This window comes from Anser anser, assembly GCF_964211835.1.
Source record: "Anser anser genome assembly, chromosome: Z".
Taxonomy (NCBI): Eukaryota; Metazoa; Chordata; class Aves; order Anseriformes; family Anatidae; genus Anser; species Anser anser.
In genome coordinates, this window is record NC_139723.1 from 4,793,738 (window position 1) to 4,815,233 (window position 21,496).

The 21,496-nt window shown below is 37.0% G+C and overlaps 1 protein-coding gene across 18 annotated transcripts in view; it reads left to right on the forward strand.

The window, feature by feature from the left end:
* Window positions 1-21,496, forward strand: part of MEF2C (myocyte enhancer factor 2C) — a 140,673-nt gene that overhangs the window by 111,423 nt on the left and 7,754 nt on the right. For 12 of the 18 annotated variants that reach the window (XM_083817179.1, XM_083817176.1, XM_083817168.1 and 9 more), the window contains 3 exons: window positions 13,987-14,159; window positions 16,362-16,491; window positions 17,378-17,513. In XM_083817179.1, the coding sequence (XP_083673305.1) occupies window positions 13,987-14,159; window positions 16,362-16,491; window positions 17,378-17,513 (439 nt within the window). Of the gene's footprint in view, window positions 1-13,986; window positions 14,160-15,434; window positions 15,459-16,361; window positions 16,492-17,377; window positions 17,514-21,496 lie in introns of all 18 variants that reach the window. The other 6 variants (XM_083817164.1, XM_083817181.1, XM_083817174.1 and 3 more) reach the window with 1 other exon arrangement.

Sequence of the window (21,496 nt, forward strand, 5' to 3'; positions counted from 1 at the left end):
GTATGAAGAGACTTGTTTTCAGCAGCGTTTAACAAATTCACTTCAACAAATTGCCTGGGTATAAGTGCCCTTTTTCCTTCATAAGAGGCTTTCCATAAACACCTGAGTCCATTGCATTGCCCTAGTCAGGCAAAACTCCTGCTGAGGCCAGCATCTGGAACTCTGTCTCTTTTTAAGTCACAGGGAGTTTTTGCATTGACTTCAGTGGACTTGAGTAAAAATTTTTCTATTAAGTTTCTCATTAAACTTTCATTTATTAAGCACATACCTTATTTCAAGCTCACACATAAAACCATTTCTAGTAATCAAAATCTGTTAACATTTACTTAAATAATCAGCAACTAACTCAAGCTTAGTTTTATGTTTTTACTTAAGTGCTCTGGGACATGACAGGGAAAGGATTTTCCAAATACCCGTGCAGAGGAAAAGATTTTCCCCTTTAATTCTGCCCCTGTGCTACTAATGAGAACTGTACTCGTTAAGGTCGGTGTTACCAAAGCAATGTTGTCAGAGTAGTCCCCTTTGCTCAGTAAACTCAGTGGTTTGTTAGCAATGTCAGCAATGTTGCATTATTACAAATACAGATTACAAAAGACAATGGCAGGATTACTGTTTCAGTTTTAGAAGTAAACACATATGTTCAAGGAAAATAAGCTGAGTGGGAAAAACATGGAGCATATCCCATGTTACTGGGTTAACTGCTCTCAGAACTGTACGGAAAATAGTTGGAAGATACATTTTGTGCATTGTAAACTGGGGCTGATATATCTGGCCATTTTGAACCTCTATCATAAAAGGATTTATGAAGAAATTCTGATACAGTGATTTTTATTTTTTTTTCTTGGCTCTTCTCAGCCTGCTTTAGACCACCCCCCTTTTATCTTCACACGTAGATGAGTCACAGATGTTTGTGTGATGCATTTGTAGTAAAATTGAAACTGCACAGCATTGTAGGAAAAAGCTGCTTTAAACACGTGCTGATACTTTGAGAGGTAATTTTGTATTAATTTAGGAGTAGGGTAAGCAGAACACCAGAACTTAGATATTAGTCCCGTTCATCAAAAAAAAGAAAAAATAGAAAATTATAGCTTTGTTAATTATCTTTTGTTATTCTGTGAAACGGCTAAAGAAAGATTCATTCTGGAAATGTTCGCACTTCATCTCGGTTTTTAATCTTATATATAGTAGAAACTTCAAGAACGACAGCGGAGGAACTCGGATAGGAAATTGATTGCCCTGTTAAGGGGCTCCCTCTACTGGCTTCTTAAGAAATATCATTCTCTCGTTCCTGGTTTCCCTATTTCTTTAAAAAGAGGCTGGAAACCAATTAACAAAGGCAATGTCTTCTTCTGAAAGGGTCACATACTAAAACAATAGCTCATCAACACATGCATTTGGTTTAATAATTCTTGTGATTAATAAAATCTCTATATCAATATGCTAGTTTAAAATGGATATTCTTTTTAAATACATATTTTCTTGGAAATATATTAAAAGCATATATAAACGCAGTAAGAGGGATAGCTTGATTATTTACTCATTAATTAAGAATTTGTATCTCCTGCATGCAATGATATGCATTAAGCTCTCAAGCAATCTAACTTTGGAGTAGGCAATTGATTTGAGGGGCATGTATATGGGGGGCATTGCTAGGAATGCAACATAAATATTTAATCATATGAATAGTCTTTCTTCGTATCTGGCAATAAGAGCTTTAAGCACCATTAAAGAAGTGTTTTCTAGATCTCTTAAATGCAAAGCAGTAGGAAGAATTTGATACAGGGCTGAAGGAGGATGAAAGGTCACTATAAGGTTAAATCCTCTGTCTTAGTTGCATTATTCTACAATGGCACTATTTTGGACAGGCCTCTCTTAAGGGTGAAGAAGAATAAACATCAAAAGTTCTCTTTGTTCATCATTCTTCATAAGAAACAGAGACCTCTGTGTTTTTTTTCTAATTGGCATCACAGAAGCCGGTAGCATGATCATGTGGTTTAATCTGTTAGGGTTCATATTTCTGGCCAAATTAGAACATTCTAAATTTGCATTTTTCTGCAGCGTCCAAAAATAGCTTATATTCAAAATAACATACTCCAAGAAGAGGAGTCTAAAAAGTTTCATTTCTGTCGCTACAAAATGAAACTACTTTTGATTGCTAACACCAGGCCTCAGTTTCTGCGCTACTTTAACAAATTATATTATCGTAAATTACATTATAACTGCAATATCACAAATGGAAAAAGAGTAGTTAAGCCTGTGTTTTGAAAACTATGTTATTTTGATGGTTTGGATTATTTTAAGTAATAACCCTGAAATCATCCACAAGTTACCTTGGGAGTCAACTGAAGACGTAAATAGAATGTAAGAAAGCTGACTGCTTCTTTATTATCCTGCACAACTAAATACCAGCAGTGGTATGTTTAACTTAAACCAAGGTTATCTCAGGTTTGTTAAAGTAAATTTCTTCTAAGCCAAACACTGATTGAATAGTTTCTGTCATGTGATAGTAGCAACTGCCAAAAATTTTGAAGTGAACTTCACATTTAGTATATTTGCTAAATTACAGCAAAGTCTTTGGTACTATTCTGTCCAACCAGAGGCTTTTGACTGAAAGAGAGAACAAGCTCTTTTTGGACTCAAATCGGTTTGCTGGGTCGCAGTCTCATTCTGGAGTCAAATCCATCAGTTTACACTATAACATGAAAACAATAAGTGGCATGTTACCTGTTCCCATAATAGACTGTATGAAGTTCTTTTTAATTTTTAGGGAACGGATTTAGTTGTTAACAAAATTGGCTAAGTCAACAATAACTTTACCAGAAATGAATAACAACGATGAAGTAGTACTTTTAGTTCTGCAAATTATCTGAACTCCAGTTTCATGTAATGGCTCAATAATTATGCTGAATGCCTGATAAAAGATTACAACTTCAAAAATATTCGATAGTTTTAAAACAAACTACTACAGGATTGGAGGAAGTGTTTCTTCGCATCTGCACTTTAAACTTGATTTTTAAACTCAGTTGTATTTTCAGATTGAGTCATATTTTTATTTTTTTCCATATGGTTTTCAGATTATGGCATTTTGTATTTTATAATTAACTTTTCTCTTGACTGGAATAAGCCCTCTTAAGTCAACAGAATTTCTTTAGATTTTAGACCACTATAAATAATAAAATCAAAAGAAAATTTTAATAGCAAGTTTTAAATCAGGGATGGGTATTATAATATTCACAAAAAGATTGTACTATTTTTAATTTCTATTTTTTTCCATAATTTGTTTCACTGTTCAGTTTCTGTACTGCCTCCATGTTGACATTAGTATTAAAGTAAAGGAGCAAGTTATTCAAAAGTACTTGGGAGTCTAAAAATGCTGTCGTTGTGTCAAGTACTTGTTCTCTGTAAATGAGGCAGCCTTAAACTGCCTTTAAGCTTGTTCTTTTAAATCATTAGACACTGAAAAGGTCAGTAGTGCATTCTGAAAAATTCATCCCAGGTCTCTTCAATAATTGAATCTCATATTTACCTGTAAACCAGCAGCTAGTTATATTCTTCTGAAAATGAAGCACAGGCTAACAGTTATCTTCTTGTCTTCTGAGAAATGAGGACCTGGATCTACCTGCCAATATCACAATTGTTTGTGATTTTCTGCTAACTTTTCTTTTCTTGATCATGTGCGGACCCTGGATGAATGTATTCTGCTAATATTTCAAGAAACACAGGGATGTATGTAATAGTTATTTTTCTCTTTCTTTTTCTTTTTCTTTTTTTTTTTTAATTTCTAAGCCCTTAGGGTAGAGGCGATCTGGGTGGTACCATCTCAAAAAAAAAAAAAAAAAAAAAAAAGATTTACTAAAAAGAACCAATTATCTGCCCAAATAAGCCTACTAGGAGTACTGATACAATTATAGATTAAAAAAAAAAAAAAAAAAAAAAAGTAAACAGGGATTTCAAAGGCACCTAGTTCTATTAGTGTCTTTTGAAGTCTTAAATATAAATAAAGCAAACTAGTACTAAACAATGAAAATTCAAAATGTTACGTAAATATTCTCTGCTGTGCCCTGAAATCATGTTTGGCATAGGCAAGAGAAGGTAATTCGTAGGCTACAAGTGTGGAATATGTTAAACAAACAAGTGAGCTTAGAACAACGATTCCCAAAACACAGCTTATGGGCATCCTGCTGGGACTGGGTTTGCCAAGGAGAGCATTATAGTCATTGCCCTTCCCTTACAGCTCAGTCAGTGCACTTGCCTCTCGTTTAAAGATTGGGCAAGATGCAGTACAAAAGTATAGTAAACAACAGTTCCTGTCCAAGGAAGTGTACAGTCCAAAAGAAAGAACACGCAGTCATTCATAACAGAGTTCATGATGCAACAGTGCCAAATCCAAACAATAAGAAATCATAATTTGGCAGGTTGGCTTAAAGCTGTGGAGGGGGATGACAAATGAAAAATACAACAGCTCTCTTTTTCTTTTGCCTTTTTCCACTCATTGTATGCCAGTAAGTATTGCTTTTCCAAGCTTTCCTCCATATAGGAAGGATACGTACTGTTTTTTTACTGCTGTATTAGTCCAGGAGTTGGTGTTTACAGCAAGTATCTGTAAGTAGGAGATATGTGATGAAGCAGTAACACGGGAATGTGTTTTCTAATGCGTACTATGAAGGAAACAGTCTATATAATTTCATACCCGTGCAAGCAGTCAATACAGACCTTTCCAAAATTAAGTTATTTTCCTGCCCCAAGCAACTGATCTGTTTTGTACAGCGTCTTCAGACTCTTTTCACACAGGTAAAAATCACATCAGTGAAACTCTGAATATAGATTTGAAATGATGGATACTGCTGTCCATGTAAATGTCAAACAAAACCTTGCAGCGTGTGTCAGATGCAAATGTCTGGTGTATGTATTTTCAGCTAGCTCTAACCGATGAAGAGGTCCGTGTAGGCTCATTCGGAGTAGACCTCAGTGAAAATCTGTGAAAATTTGGCCTGCATTATCTTTCCGTCAATTGTGTGTTGACTTGGTAATTTATTTAGTTATTCTGTCTCATCATCTCCGTTATCAACAGTGTCTCAATATTTGTATTTATAAAAAGACAGCTTGAAAGGATTGAAAGGGAGAAAGCCCTAAGTTCACATGTAATGAACAATTAAGTGAGTCATACAAACTGTGGTTCTTTGTGAGTAGGATTTCAAAGACAGGCATGATTGACTTCTCCTTTTCCTTTATGACAAGCGGTTACAAATATTCCTCTAGAATGGCTTGGATTCTTAGGATAAAATCCTTTTACTAGTGAAGTCTGTGGGAATTTCTTGCTTTACTTTTGTGAGATGGGGAATTCACAATTACTGGTTTTCCACATGCATTCTTGCTCATTAGGACATCACACTGTCTGCTGTTGCACAGTGCCATCCATATTCTTGTTCCAATCCATAAAACACAGAAAGGTATTGCAAATCAGCAAACATCTGGATTTCATGCCTGTCCTGAGTCCTGACATGGATAGTTGATGCCTCCCGGATCTGGAATGCAGCAATGGCATTGCTCTGAGAAAGAAAGCAAGAAATGCTTTTAACCTCCTGAAGCTGGGACTGCAGCCACATGTAGAAGCTCCTGGCAGTATTAAGTTAATGTGACCCCTGCCCTTTAACTTTTAACATGATTCCCCTATTAAGAGATTCGAGACATAGATTCCAGTTGTTTTCCAAATCTCTTGCAAGTTGATTTTTCCCTTAATAACAGTTGGAACAGTCTCCCGGAAATAAACGCTGGAGGAGACAGGGGTCAGTTAGTTACTGATCTTTTCTTTGTATCTACTTAAATTTTAAAACAAATTTAAGCAGTATTATCTCTGTGCAAAACACTTTCCTTTTGTACACATATCAATTGTAATAACATGGGGAAGTTTAAAAAAATAGGCTGTATCATTTGTGTTTAAAATAGACAGTTTTGAAGTTTTCCTGGTGTTAAATTTTAAACCATGCATTCATCATCTTTCAATAATTGTGCATTTAACAAAAGCAGACAATGTAGCTATATGCCTAAGGAAAAAAAAAAAACAGACAGTTCTAAAATTTCTTTGGGGAAACAAGAAAGTATATTTTCAAATTATATACTCATTTTATAATTGGAATTACTTCTTGTCCTGAAATATTTTTTGTTGAAAAGCATTTTCTGCAAAGCGGTAATTTATTTCAAATGCCCAAAAAAGCAAAGGACACATAGGACACATCATCAGCAAATAATTTTTTCAAAAGCAGATGATTTGTCAACAGCTCTCACTCAGGCAGTGAGGAGAAGAGGTAAGTCCCCTTCCCGGGCTCATATATTTTTCCTACATGTCAGTGTAGGAAAAATCAGAGGTTCACTTGTGTGAACCTCTCACACAAGTCTGCTTTTCCTTTCTTCTGACACTAGAACATCTCCTATATATATATATAAAAAAAAAAAAGGGCAAAAAAACTGTTTGCTTGTTTTTGCTTCACTTGTTTTGGTTTTGTTTGTTGTTGTTTTGGGATGGGTTTGGTGCTATTTTTGTTTTGTTTTGTTTTTAGACAGGACTAGAATGGAGTAGCTTTTCAGCTAGCATACAATGTAAAGGAAGATTCCACCACAAGCACATTACACAGTATTTAATAGTTTTTCTGGAATAATAATTAAGTTATAATCCTAGTGGCCAGCTAAATCCTGAAAATATACTTTGGAGACGTGGTTATCACAGGCAGGTGAGATCCATTTATGGTTCGTGCATACTACACATTAAGAGATCAAGTCTATGATACTTATTGCAAGATTTTCAGAAAATGTGGTTATGCAAGCTAAATTTCTGATAAACATTTTTGCAAACCATCCTTGATTTTTTGTGTTGACCTAATCTAAGAGAGCGTAGTGCAGAAGATTGCTACATTCCTAGTGGAGGGAATGGGCTAAGCATTGCAGAAGTGAGCACTCAGTGACAAGGGAGCACTGTGCAAGGCAGGGGAACATTGAATCGGGGACATCAGGGGAACAGCTACAGCACCAGTAGCAGGGTTAGAATAACTTTTTCACCATGGCAATACACTTTCAAGTGTCAGTCTGATCCCAGAAATCTTGCTTGGACCTTAAAAACATTATGCAGTGCCCTCATTTTTGTACTACAGAAGTTTAGTCTTTATAAAGCACAAAATGAAGAACACTGTAATTTTCTTAAGTGATTTTTCTTGAAATTCGCAACCGAGTTACAGTGCTGATTAGGTGAAGATTCAAGATAAACGAGATAACTTGAAATATATGGTTTTAGAGATAAGCATAGATACAACTGTGTTAGAACAAAACAGTGTTGTAGAAGTGGAAATAAATGAATCAATGCAATCAGAAGTAAAGATATAGGAAACAGAGCATTTTTGCATTGAAGCTAATTGAATCTGAGATTCATGAAATGAGATACCTTAAAGAATTATGAAGGCAAATAGTAAGATGCTATCATCAGACAATTTAAGAACATAAGCATGAATTGCCCATTGCTTTCCTTGTGTGTTGAGGAATAAGGGAGGAATAAGGATAATCGTGTCAGCTTGAGGAAGGCAGAGCACGCCTCCCCCTTCTGTCAGTGTACACAGAGCTTGAGACAGACGCTCGCTGCCTATGTGATGTATACACTCCTGTTCTGAGGGTTGCAAGGAGGGCATCCAGAGGTGTGCTGAAACGTCTGCCTGCAGCTTGGGAAACCTCGTTTTGAAATGTTTTGAAGGGCTGCTTGCAGTTCCTTGTGTGGGTAGAAACAGGGTAATTCTGTAGACAGTCAGGTGCCATTTTTACATGTATTTTATTAAGGTGTGAACTCCTAACAGACTAAGGTGGGAGAATATTTCGTACAAGAACTACTTCAAAAATATTTAAATATGGATCTTATTATAGCAACTAAACATGACCACAGAATTAGTGATCAGGTTGGTTTGTGATACACTTAGTTACGCAGTTGACTCAGCAGTAAAATATTTGCATGAAATGTAATGGTCAGATTTCTGTTCTCATCCTGCATGTAAATAAACCCATGCATTTCTCCACTTGGCTGAAGAAGCATCTCATACTGCTAGCCTCCTAGATTTACGGCATTGCCTTTGATTTCCAAAAATGAGTTTTGCAGTGCTTTCTGTGTCGTCTGACGGCCAGAGGGCCACTTTTTTACTTCCAGCTTCTACCTGAGAAGCATCCTGTCTGTCCTGAAGGAAACCTGCTGCAGTATAGGACACACGTGTCCTTTTTCAGCGGTAGTTGTGTGCACCTGCAAACACTCCAGGCAGAATAGATTGCGAGGATGTTCCACATTTCAGATGGCACTTGTCCCAGGGTCAGAACTAATTCTGACTACTTCATCCATGTAAACAGTTCACTAAGATCCTCTGCATGATGAAGAGGAGGAGCTGGTCTTCAGCTCCTTAATGATGAGGAACACGCTGCCAGGACACCGCAGGGGCAGGGGGAAGCTGAGCTGGGGAGCCGGGGGGGTTTCCCGGGGGAGGCAGGGCAGCGGCTGCCCTGGATATCAGGCACCTGGCCCCTGGGTGGGGGTCAGGATCAGGCCCAGGGAGCCAGAGGACTGGTTAGAGGGCTGTTAGTGACGGTAGATGTGAGATGTAGCCATAAGGCCCGTCCTGTATGTGTAGGTTCAGAGCCTGAGTGCTGCAACCTGCCCAGGGACACAGAAAAATTGTGTTCTTGTCGAAACTTCTGCTGTTATACTTACCTTATTTCTAAACGGTTGGTTTCTAAAACTGTAACAAGAGCAAAGAGTTGTTTAGATATTTTTCTACTGCTCTTCCAAATGTCTGTACACTCACTGCACTTTTTTACTATTTCAGTCCAAAAAGCAGCTGATATTTTATAAGATTCCTGAGAACTCTTTCACACACAGTCCATAGATTTTATATACCACATCTGTCTCAGTTGGCTCCCAGCAATTCAGCACAGAAGGTCCATTAGGGTAATGCTGTGGGAATAGGCAGCTACTTTAACATAAAGATTTTCTTTTTTCTGGGTGAGTGTATCTGCAGATTGGTTTTCTTCTACCGCTTGCAGCTGTTAAAGGTCTTGTACTGTGACATGACTAGCCTGCAAGATGTAAGAACCTCCAATTATCTCCTTTAAAAATTATGTGTAGGTAAATACCAGTACACCTTCCTGGCATGAGTGCATTATTGTTGGTATCTATTTTGTCTGGGTCGTAAACAATAGCCTGTTCCAATGGTGTGTATGCATTAAAAAAAACTATACATATAAGACATAAAAAGAGAAAAGAAGCACATTCTTTGTCTTTTAATTACTATTAGGAACAATTATCATTCTCCCAGGTAGTGGGAAGCAGAATCAAATGAAGTGTGCGAATCTGGATGTAAAATTAACAGAATGCTTATTACTGCATTGATTCTTCTTTCTTTCTTCTTAATTTATTTCTTCCTTTATTTATTTATTTATTCATTTATTTATCTTTTTCTTTTTTCTTCTTTATACATTCTGAAGTCCAGAGTAAATTATAGCATACTTAGGTCTCATATTTATATAGATTTATTCTAAATTTAACAATCTTTTTGAGAGGCTTGGTGGTCTATCATAATGTCATGTATGTGATGTGCATTTGACATAACCCAGTAAGAACCAGGAATCCTGCATGAAATGGAACGTACATATCCTTAGTGGAAGAATTATGATAATTTCCACACGTAAGAGCATATGCTTGTTGAGAAGTTGAAATTACCATTAATATTTATTAAGACTAGTTCAAGAATCTGAAAGCTCTTTTCCTATTAAAATTAATGGGAAGTAGGCATCCCAGGTGCCTAAAGATCTTGTAAATTCTCAACCCATATGGTGAGTGAGACGCTTTAGAGAAATGAAAGAAAGATCAAAGGAAGGACATATACATTGTGTGTCTTGCGCTTAGTTCTTCTAGGACTACTATAGTGTTTTTGTTCATTCATTATATTGTTATATATTTGAAATTATAAATTAAAAAAAAAATCAAGTTGGAACATGACAGGATCAAATCTTCAAGAAATCAGAATGTAAAAATTGTCCATTCTTTCAAGACTTTGAGACTTTGAATTATAACATCGCTGCTCAAAAATGTTGAGAAGTATGGAAATAAATAATTGACTCCTGATTGGTTTTACCTTAACATTTGGGAGGCTTCCTATCTTAAATGTTCCCTAGAGGAGCATTGTCCGAACAGAATATCAAGAATTGCAGCCACTTTGCAATCACTGTCACACAAATGACACAACTATGAAGGAAGAGAGTTAAACTTTGCTCCCTGCCCTGTCGTGAATAAACCTGTGCCTTGCCTATACCCTTAAACTCAAGACAGCAGTGCATGAATTTGCAACATAGTTCAAATCATAGGTAGATTAATTAATATAACAATATATTTTGTTTGTATTGACTAACTACTGGTGCATAAAAATACCTTCTCTGGATGTTTTTAAGAAGTGATGTTGTAGGGATTAATTATGCAGTGTCTACATGGACAAAATTCCCACTGAAGTCAATGGCACTTGTGCCTAATTGTAGAATGTGGGAACATACCCAAGAAGAGCATTCTATGCTCAGAAGACATTTGTCTTTATATTCTGCCATTAGTCCCAGTACAAAGTCTGGCACAGCATTTCATGATACGTGCTGCTCCACTAGTTCTGTCTAGAAACAAGCTCTTTTCTGTGTAAAATATTTTTACTCTTTTAAATCGGTATAACAAACATGAAGTGGAAAAATAATTTTCTCTGAAAACTTCTTGAATTGAAAAAGCTATAAATTTACAAATTGTGACATATGCCCTTTAAAACTTGTACATCTACTGTTTTTATTTTCATTATGCATTACAAGTGATATCTGTAATGTTTAAAAATGTTCTATTCCAGCAAAAATATGGCTTTTAACCAAATAAAAATGTAAAGCCAACTTGCTCAAATATCCATCTGTTTTTCATTTTCATATAATCTATAATCAGGAAATCCATTCATACATGACATATAATTTTTGTGCTTTCAAGTGGATAGTGGAATGTGATGTTCTGCATACAGTCACATCTAAATTGATAATTGTCCAGGCAGAGCGTAATTTTAAAGTATAGGATGAAGGAAGGTTTAATTTGTATATTAGAAGTCTTATACATTTTTTTGCCTCTGCATGTAAATGAGACCATTCTCTTTGGCGGATTTATCTGAAGGTGGGACAGCTGCCTCAGAGCAGGCCACAGCTTTCTGAGTAAAGAGGATACGGTTTAAAGAGCTGGTTTAAATGCAGACTCTTCTTAGCAGTAAACCGCATGCATGCATTCATCACTGATTTTCAAATGATGGGTTTCTATATCATTGGTTTAAGGTCCACAGTCCTGAATTCCTGAATCCACATGATACCAAAAGAATAACAACTTGGTGGCTGGAAAGAGGGATGGTTATTATATGGCTCCAAAATGCTAGCTGGCATAATATGCCATGAACAGCAGAAATCTACTGGTAAAGAGAAGATTGCAGCAGTGCTTAAAAATAATTTGATGTTCTAAAAATATAAATGTAAGAAATGTTATCACTGTTCAAAATATTTTACATTAGTAGGTAAATAATATAAAGGCTTGGCTAAAGTTTCTGAAGACTGAAGTTTGATAAGGTTGCATTCTTTCTCTTAATTTTAATAGAAAATTACAAAAAGTCAGTCTTCTGTGGAAAGTAGGAGTTTTTTCTTGTAAGGATTTATTTTCCCCAGAAGACACAACCATAGAAAAGAGTATATAAGTCACACAATGTGCTATTTATCATTAAATATCTCAGGTTGTATATTGCAGAATAAAAGATACATATTCATTTTCACTCTCTGAACCCATGCTTGTCATACAACAGATTTCACAAGGTAGCTTTACTTCCTGTTGTTAAAATATCTCCTGTATGAAACCAGCACCAGAGCAACCCTGCATTTGCTTCAGTTTCTTCTGTCGATCACTTCCTCGCATAACTGTTTTGCCATATTCGGTTTGTGTTCGATCACATTCTAAAAGGTGCTGTAGTTTCTAGGAAAAAAAAAATATTACTGTATATTCCAAATGCCCCTTCTAATTTCACTATCTCTAACAATGCATAGCATTAATTAAAGCATAGTATTTATCAAATCCATGCAAAAGCCTACTGACACAAAATGGAAAACTCTTGCCAGCGTTCTGCTGGTTTAAGTTGATAAGAGTAAAATACACTTTTTAAGTAAATTCATTTAATCTCACTATCTGTAAGCTATTATCAAGGAAATAACAAGATTAACTGTAAAGAATATTTTTATTTTAAAATCTCTGAAGTGATCTGTGTTCTCCTAAGTTTTGATCATAATTCCATTTTGCCAAGGCTTAGGAGATTGTTATAAGAAAAATCAAGAGAATAAATGAGCCTGGCAAGACCAGTGGCTAAAGGTACCTAATGAATAAGGAGGTCAAGCACTTTGTGATACTTTTCCTGTTGTCCCAAACCTAATGGTTACAGGTCAGGGTCTTCCAGAGCCTGAAGTGGTTTTGTGGTTAATAGCCTTTGCAAGATTTTTCTTCCATGGGTTTTCTGATCTGGTAAATACAATTAGCTGATGTGCTCACAGATTCAAAATATTATTTAATGTTAGTTGCACTTGGATGCACTTCATTAATGTAACTAGAAAACAGATTCACTTGCGTTTACTGTCACGTTTATGACCACATCACAGATTTATCAAATTCAGTTCTGTAATCCATTTATGTCCACGAGGGCTGTAAACCCCATTTCACATGTGAAAAGAGTGAGGTACTGAGTGCTTCCCTGACTTTGGTACTGCAAAAGAAATTGTGTTGGTGCAAGGCACATAACTCCACTCTCCCTAACTCTTCTTCCCACACTGTTCCTAGGTGGTGTGTCACAGCTTGCTAGCTGTGAATTAAAGCTGAGCCCAAACAGGCAGTGTTCCCTAACATTTGTTCTACTGGTATTCGTCTCTGAAAGTTTCCCCTTGCTGTATTAGTTCTCGTATGAAGATAGTATTATAACTGGGCAGTTTCTGTGTTCCTCTTGACCATGTAGAGACAGAATTTTAGTACTACACTACAAAGTCGTCTCTTTCCCCAGACCTTGTGGGTGGGAGATGAGACTTCATGGATGGAAAAGGAAGGTCGCATTTTTAGTGCGGTGGTAGGTCAGTAGCGGTACAGATACACACTTGCCAGTACTACTTAGTGAGAGAAAGAAACCCTTTTCTGAAAAAGAACAAAAAGAAAAGAAACAAAACAAACAAAAAAAAAAAAACAATGAAGCATTTGTCTGTCAGAGGTCTTGGGGTTTGCAGGGAGCAGCAAAGAGATGAAGATGAAAGATACGGAGGCATTCTCCAAATAAGGCTATGCTCTTGCTCTCATTGACTTTAGTGTTGACAGAAACAGGTCCAAAAACTGTGGTGAGAGAGTGCAAAAAACATTTAAGAATCTTCCTAGTCCTCCCCCTGCCTTTTCTGGAAATTATAGCCTCGCTATACTCATCCTTTGTTTAAAAACAAAACAAAATCATAAACTGGAAAGGGCTGAGTCAGGCACGGCAGAACCTTCCATAGTTGTCGAGAAAACACAACATAGCTTTGAAATTTTTTTTAAGCCAACTTTTCCTGACTCTCTTGTAAGGAACAAATACGATCTTGTCTCTTCTGAGTGCGTGGTATATGGTGCTATGTACTATACAATGGTAAACAGAGTCATGTAATCGCATTGACCTCGGCACATCACCAAGATGTCAGCTGCCGTGAGAGAAAGTATTTTAAGAGCAGTTGTTCCAAACATGGCATGTGTTGTACTTTATAATGTGTCTTTTTTATAAAGACACATTACACAACACTAGCATTTACATTGACTTTTTGTATTTGAAAGTTTTAATGTTTGATCTTAAGAAATACCTTTGAGCTTACAATCCTTCTCTCAATTTTTTTCCTCTTTTTTTTTTTCTTTCTTAACAGGAAATGGGTATGGCAACCCCCGCAACTCACCAGGTCTGCTGGTCTCACCTGGCAACTTGAACAAGAATATGCAAGCAAAATCTCCGCCTCCAATGAATTTGGGAATGAACAACCGTAAACCAGATCTCCGAGTGCTTATTCCACCTGGCAGCAAGAATACGATGCCATCAGTGGTAATGCATTTTCAAAGCTTTTTTTTTTTTTTTAAATCTCCTTCAGATAAGCTATTTAAGAATTTCAAGGCCTGCTAAGTCAACCAAAATCAGTAGAATAACATTCCACATTCTTGATTGTTTTGTCTTTCTATCTAGCTAGCCTTAAGGCTTGACATTGAGCTGAGGATGTAGGCAGATCCTTTTGACTGCATTTATGAAGCCGTTTTTACTTCCTCCCTTTTTTCTATGGACTTGCAAAGTAGGAACTGTGTCCTGCACAATCTGAACTTCTTCGCTCTCTGTCCTAGTACCTTGGGGAGCCTTCCCTGGATTTATTATAATCCTGAATTTACCCCTAAGTACTCCTAACCTACTATATTTTTCTTAAATATTTAGCCATGCAGACTCTCAGCAGATGACAGATTAACTACAAATAAATGAATTTGAACCCTATCACTCTGAGCAACAGCCAAATTTTAGAATGATGAGAGGTAGTAAGTAGATAAAGCAGGATAAAGCAGAGCATCAAAATGCTCTACCTCCTGCCAGGATTAACAAGATGTAAGCAGACTATTATGATAGAAGGTTGAATCATGAAGGTGTTACGTGAGTATCTTGCAGTTCCCTTCTAGAAGTGGGTTAGTGGTTGAAAGTAAATCTTTCATGAGTGTTTTAACACTAGAAGTGAGCTTGATTAAAAAAAAGGATCTTGATGGTAAATTTAAGTGATGCTATAAACACATTTTTCTGTTATGTAACAGACGCTATTAAAACAACTTCCAAGCTGGCTGCTTTAGCCTGATGCATTATAAATTAACTTTGAACTTCAGACTAAACTCCCCATAAATGTGTTGCTGGCTTCTGAGAGGATAAGTAACAAACAGTCTCCTACAAGGCAAAGCTCAAAGTCAACCAAGGCAGTGACAAGCTGTCTGCATTGAATGATTTATTCCAAGGTCCTTAAAAATGATACTTTCCAAGGGAATCTGTGAATGGTCAGGTCTCCTGAAACTAGGTATAGCTACACAGTCCGCAGCCGCTGGGGCTGTGGAAGAATTAATGAACTCTTAGAGAAAGACTCATTCTGCAAGCTCGATAGATTGTCCTCACAGTTGAGAGAAACATCTCGGTAGAAGGACAAAGAAGAGATCTGTGTTGTTTTTCCAAACTATGCTCAGAAAGTATTTAATTTGCTGCCCCTCTCAGATGAAGCTATTCACTAGGCTATAAAATCTGCACCCTGGTAAATATCTACATTCACTGATTTTTAATGCTCCTTTCCTATGCACTCAGTCTGAGGATGTTGATCTGCTCCTGGTAAGTGGTAGTGATGTTCATCCTAATAATGAAAGCATAAAATAAAATAAAATAAAATATGTTATTTTGTATGTTGTGTAGATGAAATCATTGAAGCCAAATGGAAAAGATTACTATAGCTATATCGTGAACAAAAAAAGGTCATCATAATTTTTGAAATCTAGCAATGTGGAAGACAAGGTGCAGTTGTTGCACATACTCAAATTACTCGTGCCAAAATAAAGCTTTCCTGGTGCTGATGTTTTGCTAGCATGTAACCTGGTGCCACTGAGGATGGCACGGCCTTATTACATCTTTTTGGTGGCTAGCTGGACATTTTATCCTGAGGCTTCCAGGGTTAGAGCTCTCTGGTGCAGGTTCTGCAGCAAAACGTGCAATGCCTCAGAGTTACAGAGGAACATGTTAGCTGCTGTGCTGCCCAGCGCTCTGGAAGTTTGCTCATTTCTGCAAAAACCGAAGCGTTCAGAGCACCATCTGCTGGTGAGGGGTCACCACTCAGCAGCCCCAGGGGAGCACAGCAGCCAGGAGGGCCGGGTTTGGGGTTCTGCCTCCAGTCTCTCCTTTGCATCTGAACAAAAGGGAAGACAATGGGGATGGAGCCTACATATTTCATCAGTTTCTCACACGATCTGTTCCTCTACCCACAACAAAATCAATCTTCCCCGTTTCTAGGGCAGTTACCTAGGAGATACTGATGTAAGGGGTTACTATGGCGACTGCTGGTCTCTCAGAGGCTTGCAAATGATAGGGTTGGCAGAGTTCATAAAAGCCACATGTTAAACGATTAATTCGCAGAAATTTGTACCGGCTTGTGTTTCTTATGCACAAAGCACACCCAGAAAGGTAATGCGCTCGGATGGCTTAAACCCGTCAATAATATGTTTATTTTACTTACTTTAAAAGAATCAGAGGATAAATAACTCCCAGTCTGCTCAGTCATTGGCTACTCCAGTGGTTTCCGTAGCAACTCCTACTCTACCAGGGCAAGGGATGGGAGGATACCCATCAGCCATCTCAACAACATATGGTACTGGTGAGTATCGGAGCGCCGTGCGAGGGCTGGGGGAGGGAGCGAGATGCTGACAAGTGTCGGCCGCACTGGTAATGAATTAGCTTCTGTTCCTCGGGAGAAACTGAAGGATTCGTAGCTGATGTGCTTTTACACCTCGTTTGCTTACTCTCTATCTGTCACTGACTCGAGAGATGTCTATTTAAAAGCGAACTGTGTTGTTTGAATGGAAAACTGCTAAAAAAAATACACAAAAGAAACTTCTCAAAAAATACTCAAAAGAAACTTTTCAGTCCTCTTCATACAACAGCTAATTTCCTGTAGTTGAGTGCACCTTCCTGAAGTCAAGAGGGTAGTGCTAGTGAGCAGTTTCACTGGTTTCAAAACAGAGATCAGCATCTTTGTGGGCTGTCACGTAATTACCTGGGAGACTAGAAATGAAGCCTCAAAAGAGCCTCAACTTCCCGTTGCACACTGCTACCATATAGATCATGTTGGTCTGCAGATCCTGTCCTTCTAGAGGAGACGTGCACTGTTCAGACATGGGCTACCCACCAGGTTCTGCAACAAAGACTGTAACCAAAGTGTTACAATATTTTTCAACTTTTTGACTTTGTGAGAATGCATGTATAGTCTTGTTGGTTATAAAGGCTAAGAATTCTTTGGATCTTCCAGACCCAGAAGAAGAGCCAGTAAATTATGGAATAATTATTAGTGCATTATTTGCTCCCAAATTAATGAGTTGAGGGAAGAGGAGAGTCTACTTTTTCTGCTGCAACTGGATGTGATTGGTGTAATTAAGATTAAAAGGCTTATAAAGTGTCATGTGAAAATTATGATGCAAGTTATTGTTTAATTGCTTCCTCCTTAATTCTCTTTTAATCATTTTCTGTTCTATTTTCAAATCTAGAATATTCTCTGAGTAGTGCAGATATATCATCTCTCTCTGGATTTAATACAGCCAGTGCTCTTCATCTTGGTTCTGTGACTGGCTGGCAACAGCAACACCTACATAACATGCCGCCGTCTGCCCTCAGTCAGTTGGGGTAAGCAGTGTTTTCTTTAAACTACTATATTGTTCTACAGTGTCTTCAGTATCCCCAGGAATCCCAAATATGCAATAAATCAAGACAACAGATCAGCACATACTTACTATCTGTAAGAGCTCCATTTCCCCAGACTGGTACAACACATTTCGTGAAAAGGTTGCCAGGTAGCTAAAATGGAATATTCTGTGTCTATGATATTTTCTCAGTAGTGTACTGAAGAATTCTGGTTATGTTTTACTCTTTATTTTTTTAAATGGCATTTTACCTCACAACTAAAGACAAAACTAAACACTTACATCGTGCTGTTGTATTTTGCCATTATGCTTTTTATTTCCAGTTACTATAGCACAAACATTTACAATAAACTTCAAAATTTTCCAAATATTTTTAATCAAGTAAGGGTTACAAAATGATTTGACCTGAGATTAAGCCTCAGCCTTATATAAGGCTCCCTCACATACTCCCTTCTACTCAGTTCTGACATTCAAGTTTCGTTTCTTTGGAAATGTTTTCTGCAAGCAGATAACATAACTAGGGCTAAGAATCCGTAAACCCATAGAACTCACGGTGATTTGCCTACGCTGAGGATAGGTGTTCGTGCCCTCTAGTGGCTAATTTCGAGACATTTCTTCCAAGATCGGTGAAGCACACTGCTAAACTGTCAGTATTTTTAAAAGTCTAAAACTTCACACAGGGAATTCACCTAATGCATTATTGAAAAATAAACCTATTTGCTTATTCGAGTGAATGTGAATAGTAAGATTTTCACAAATCCTCATATCTACAGTTTCTGTTGAGTAAGGTTGTAGGCATTCACCAGCATGCCTACATGCTTATACTAAGGTATGGACCAACATGTTTGGATTTATCAAGTTTTCATTGTAAAAATACAAACTGAAGCAATTGAAGTATATTTATGAGGACAAATTTAATTCTCAAGCATTTGAAAAGCAAAGTTCTTCTTTCCAGAAAGAGGCACTGCACGAGTGCGGTAATTTTTGCAAGACAGTTGCCATAATCTGAAAGTATTTAATAATATAAATGTGGCTTAAATTTCAAAATTCCACTTCTAATTTATCTGACCACATTTTATAACTTACTGTAATTTCTTTACCATGTACAAATGGGTTGAATTTTTAAAGAACAGCTATACAAATGCCTTAGAAGCATAGACTTTTTGGAATACCACATATATAAGCATATGTGGATACTTGCTACATAAAAACATAAAACTGAAATAGTTGGTGTGTTAGAAAAAGTAGTCTTAATACCTTTCTGCTATGCCTCTTCTATTTTCTTTTTGAGGTGGCAGTGTTTCTGGGGCAACATTTAGGTTAACTGTACAACTAAAGACATAACGTCTCAAATAAATGGAAAGCTCACATGTTAGGTATCAATGTATAACCTTACAATAAGCTGATTGTTTTCAGTGGTGTACCAAAGAATGTAATAAGGATATTTGGTTAACCAAAAAAAGTATAAATTAAATCCTAAACTAACTACATGCCTTTTCAGATATGTCACACATCATCATCTGTTTCTAATTCATATCACAGAATGCCGAAGTGTAATGGCTGTGGCTGGTGGAATACATTCTGAGTCGCTACTTTTATTATTATTCTTTCAGTGATTTGTAAATGAATTCAGCTATGAAAGCTGCTTCACTGACAGTTCTGATGAAGCCTTCCATGTGTGCAGAAAATCACATGCATTTCTTTATTTTATTTTAGTCACTGAGTTGTACATGCAAAAGGACCTATTCTTTAACTTTTGGATTATTTAAAAAACTTGAAACTGTACAGATCATATTCAGTCCATGTCAGCCTAAGCTAGAATTAGCAGAAAAATAAGAACAAACACACAAAAGTGTAGTAACCCCCAGGCATTTGAGAAAATGCATATAGAAAGGTTTGACTGCCCATATCCTGAGGAAATCTTTCACATGTTGGAAAGATTTGGAAACAGTGAGATGTTTGTCGGTAACATTTGCCTGTAAAGACCTGCAAAAGAACAGTTACTGGAAGAGACAACCCAGTTCTCCAGCAGGTTTTGTTTTACACCAGAGCATAAAGGTGAAAACCAGCTCTGCTTCTGCAAGGCACGGCAGAAGCATGTGGTTAGCAATAGAAGAGGGGATGCTCAGGTACATTGGCTGGCTCCACTTAAGTCCCCAGCAGTTTCAGCAGCACTCTCTCAACCATCTTTCAGATAACTGGAGAAGATCTCTACAACCCAGGTCTATAACCTCTCACGTTGACCCTGCAATTAGCAACCATACCGGTGCCAGTGAGCCTCAGGGAAAGTGTCTGAGGAGATGGGAATAGTTCACTTTCTGTGCCTGTACTGAGCCTGGTGAGCAGGACAGAATTGCAGAGTAGTGTCTCTTTTGACATGACTATGATATTAAAACAAGTCAGACTTTTCAACATTCTAATTAAAAAATAAAATAGTACTTTTTCAGCTTTTTAACTAGGTCTATGTCTGGAAAAAAATACACATTAATTCGATTAAAAATCAAAATGTATTCCTCCCAGAACTTAAGAGTTTTGTCTGAATATTGCTTCAACGTCTCTCATGTTACAGAGAGAAGGTTACTCCATTCCTAATTTTTAAATGAATAATCTAAATTCTTTAGGCACCAGTCCATTAGATAGAAAATGTTCTCGTTCTGTATTTCTCAGTTTAAGAGAGGATCTTTTCTTCCTCAAGTACCATCCACAGTTGAAATTTTGGCTTTCCTAAAATATAAGTGCAGGCATAGAAATGCGGTCAAAGTATTTCATTTCGAGAATCTTCAATATAAATAACTGTTTACATAAGAGAAGTTTCTCCAAACTTCAGCCAAGCTGAAGGAAAGACTTAAATAAATTTATACTGTTGATTTGTTCTGTATTTCTTATCCAGCAAGCTTATTATCAGAGCTAATTTTGATTAGCTCATCGCCAGAGATAGATATGGTTAAATATTTTCCTTTGAACTCTTTTTACTGAAAAATTTAGATGCAGTGACATCATGTTTTGTGAATTTGTGTATCACTTCTGCCAACTTGCTTGTTTTGAATGAAAGCCTTAAATATTTCAGATGGAGAATTTTTCTTATGCCACCATTGTAAATAAGATACTCCAGTGATTCAGTTTCATAATATTCTGTGTTTAGAAACTTCCTTTGACAGTGTGAACCATAAAGTGCGAGTGCTGATCAAAATATCTGGACACAGAAATTGTTATTCTGCTTTTACATTGATCAAAAATATTAAAAACAAAAGAATATAAAAACAAACAAACAAACACAAACCCTTTGCTTCTACCTGAAAGACAGAGGGGAGGAGGGAAGGTTGCATTACAAACAGGTCAAAAATATCCAGTGTTCTCCTAGTTACAGACATAACTAAATTTTACTGTGAATTTTCTATTTCCTAGTGAATATATAAATTCATATATTTCATATATGTATATATATATATATGAAGCAGAAAGGTACACAGATTTAGAGAAACAAGTTTAGGCATAAAAGGAAAGAAACGAGAGGTGCTTTCTCCCTTTAATAGAACTTTTTCTCCCTCTGTAAAAGCCCACTTGATGCATGCCCACATCATCTGGTCAGCTAGTCAGACCTGCACTGCTGTCTGTGCATGCTGGACTCCCATACCAGCTGAAGACTCAGACAGACAGAGACCCACACAGAACTGATCCCACTTCTTCCCACCTCTCACACAGCAGAGCAGAGTCGCTGTATAATGTTGAACCTGGATAGGAACCAGCACTTCTCCCATGTTGCTGCTAAATCAACGTCACATTTGCACTCACGCTGATCTGAGCAGGAACTGCTGTGTAAAATTTAAACTTTACAGGGACAATGAGGAAGAGTAAAGTTACATGTTTTCTTACAATAAATATAAGGAAACAGATGATTACATCAACAATAACATATTGCGTGGCACTTAGAGGGTGCTTGTAGTTATACACGATCCTTTAAAGTCA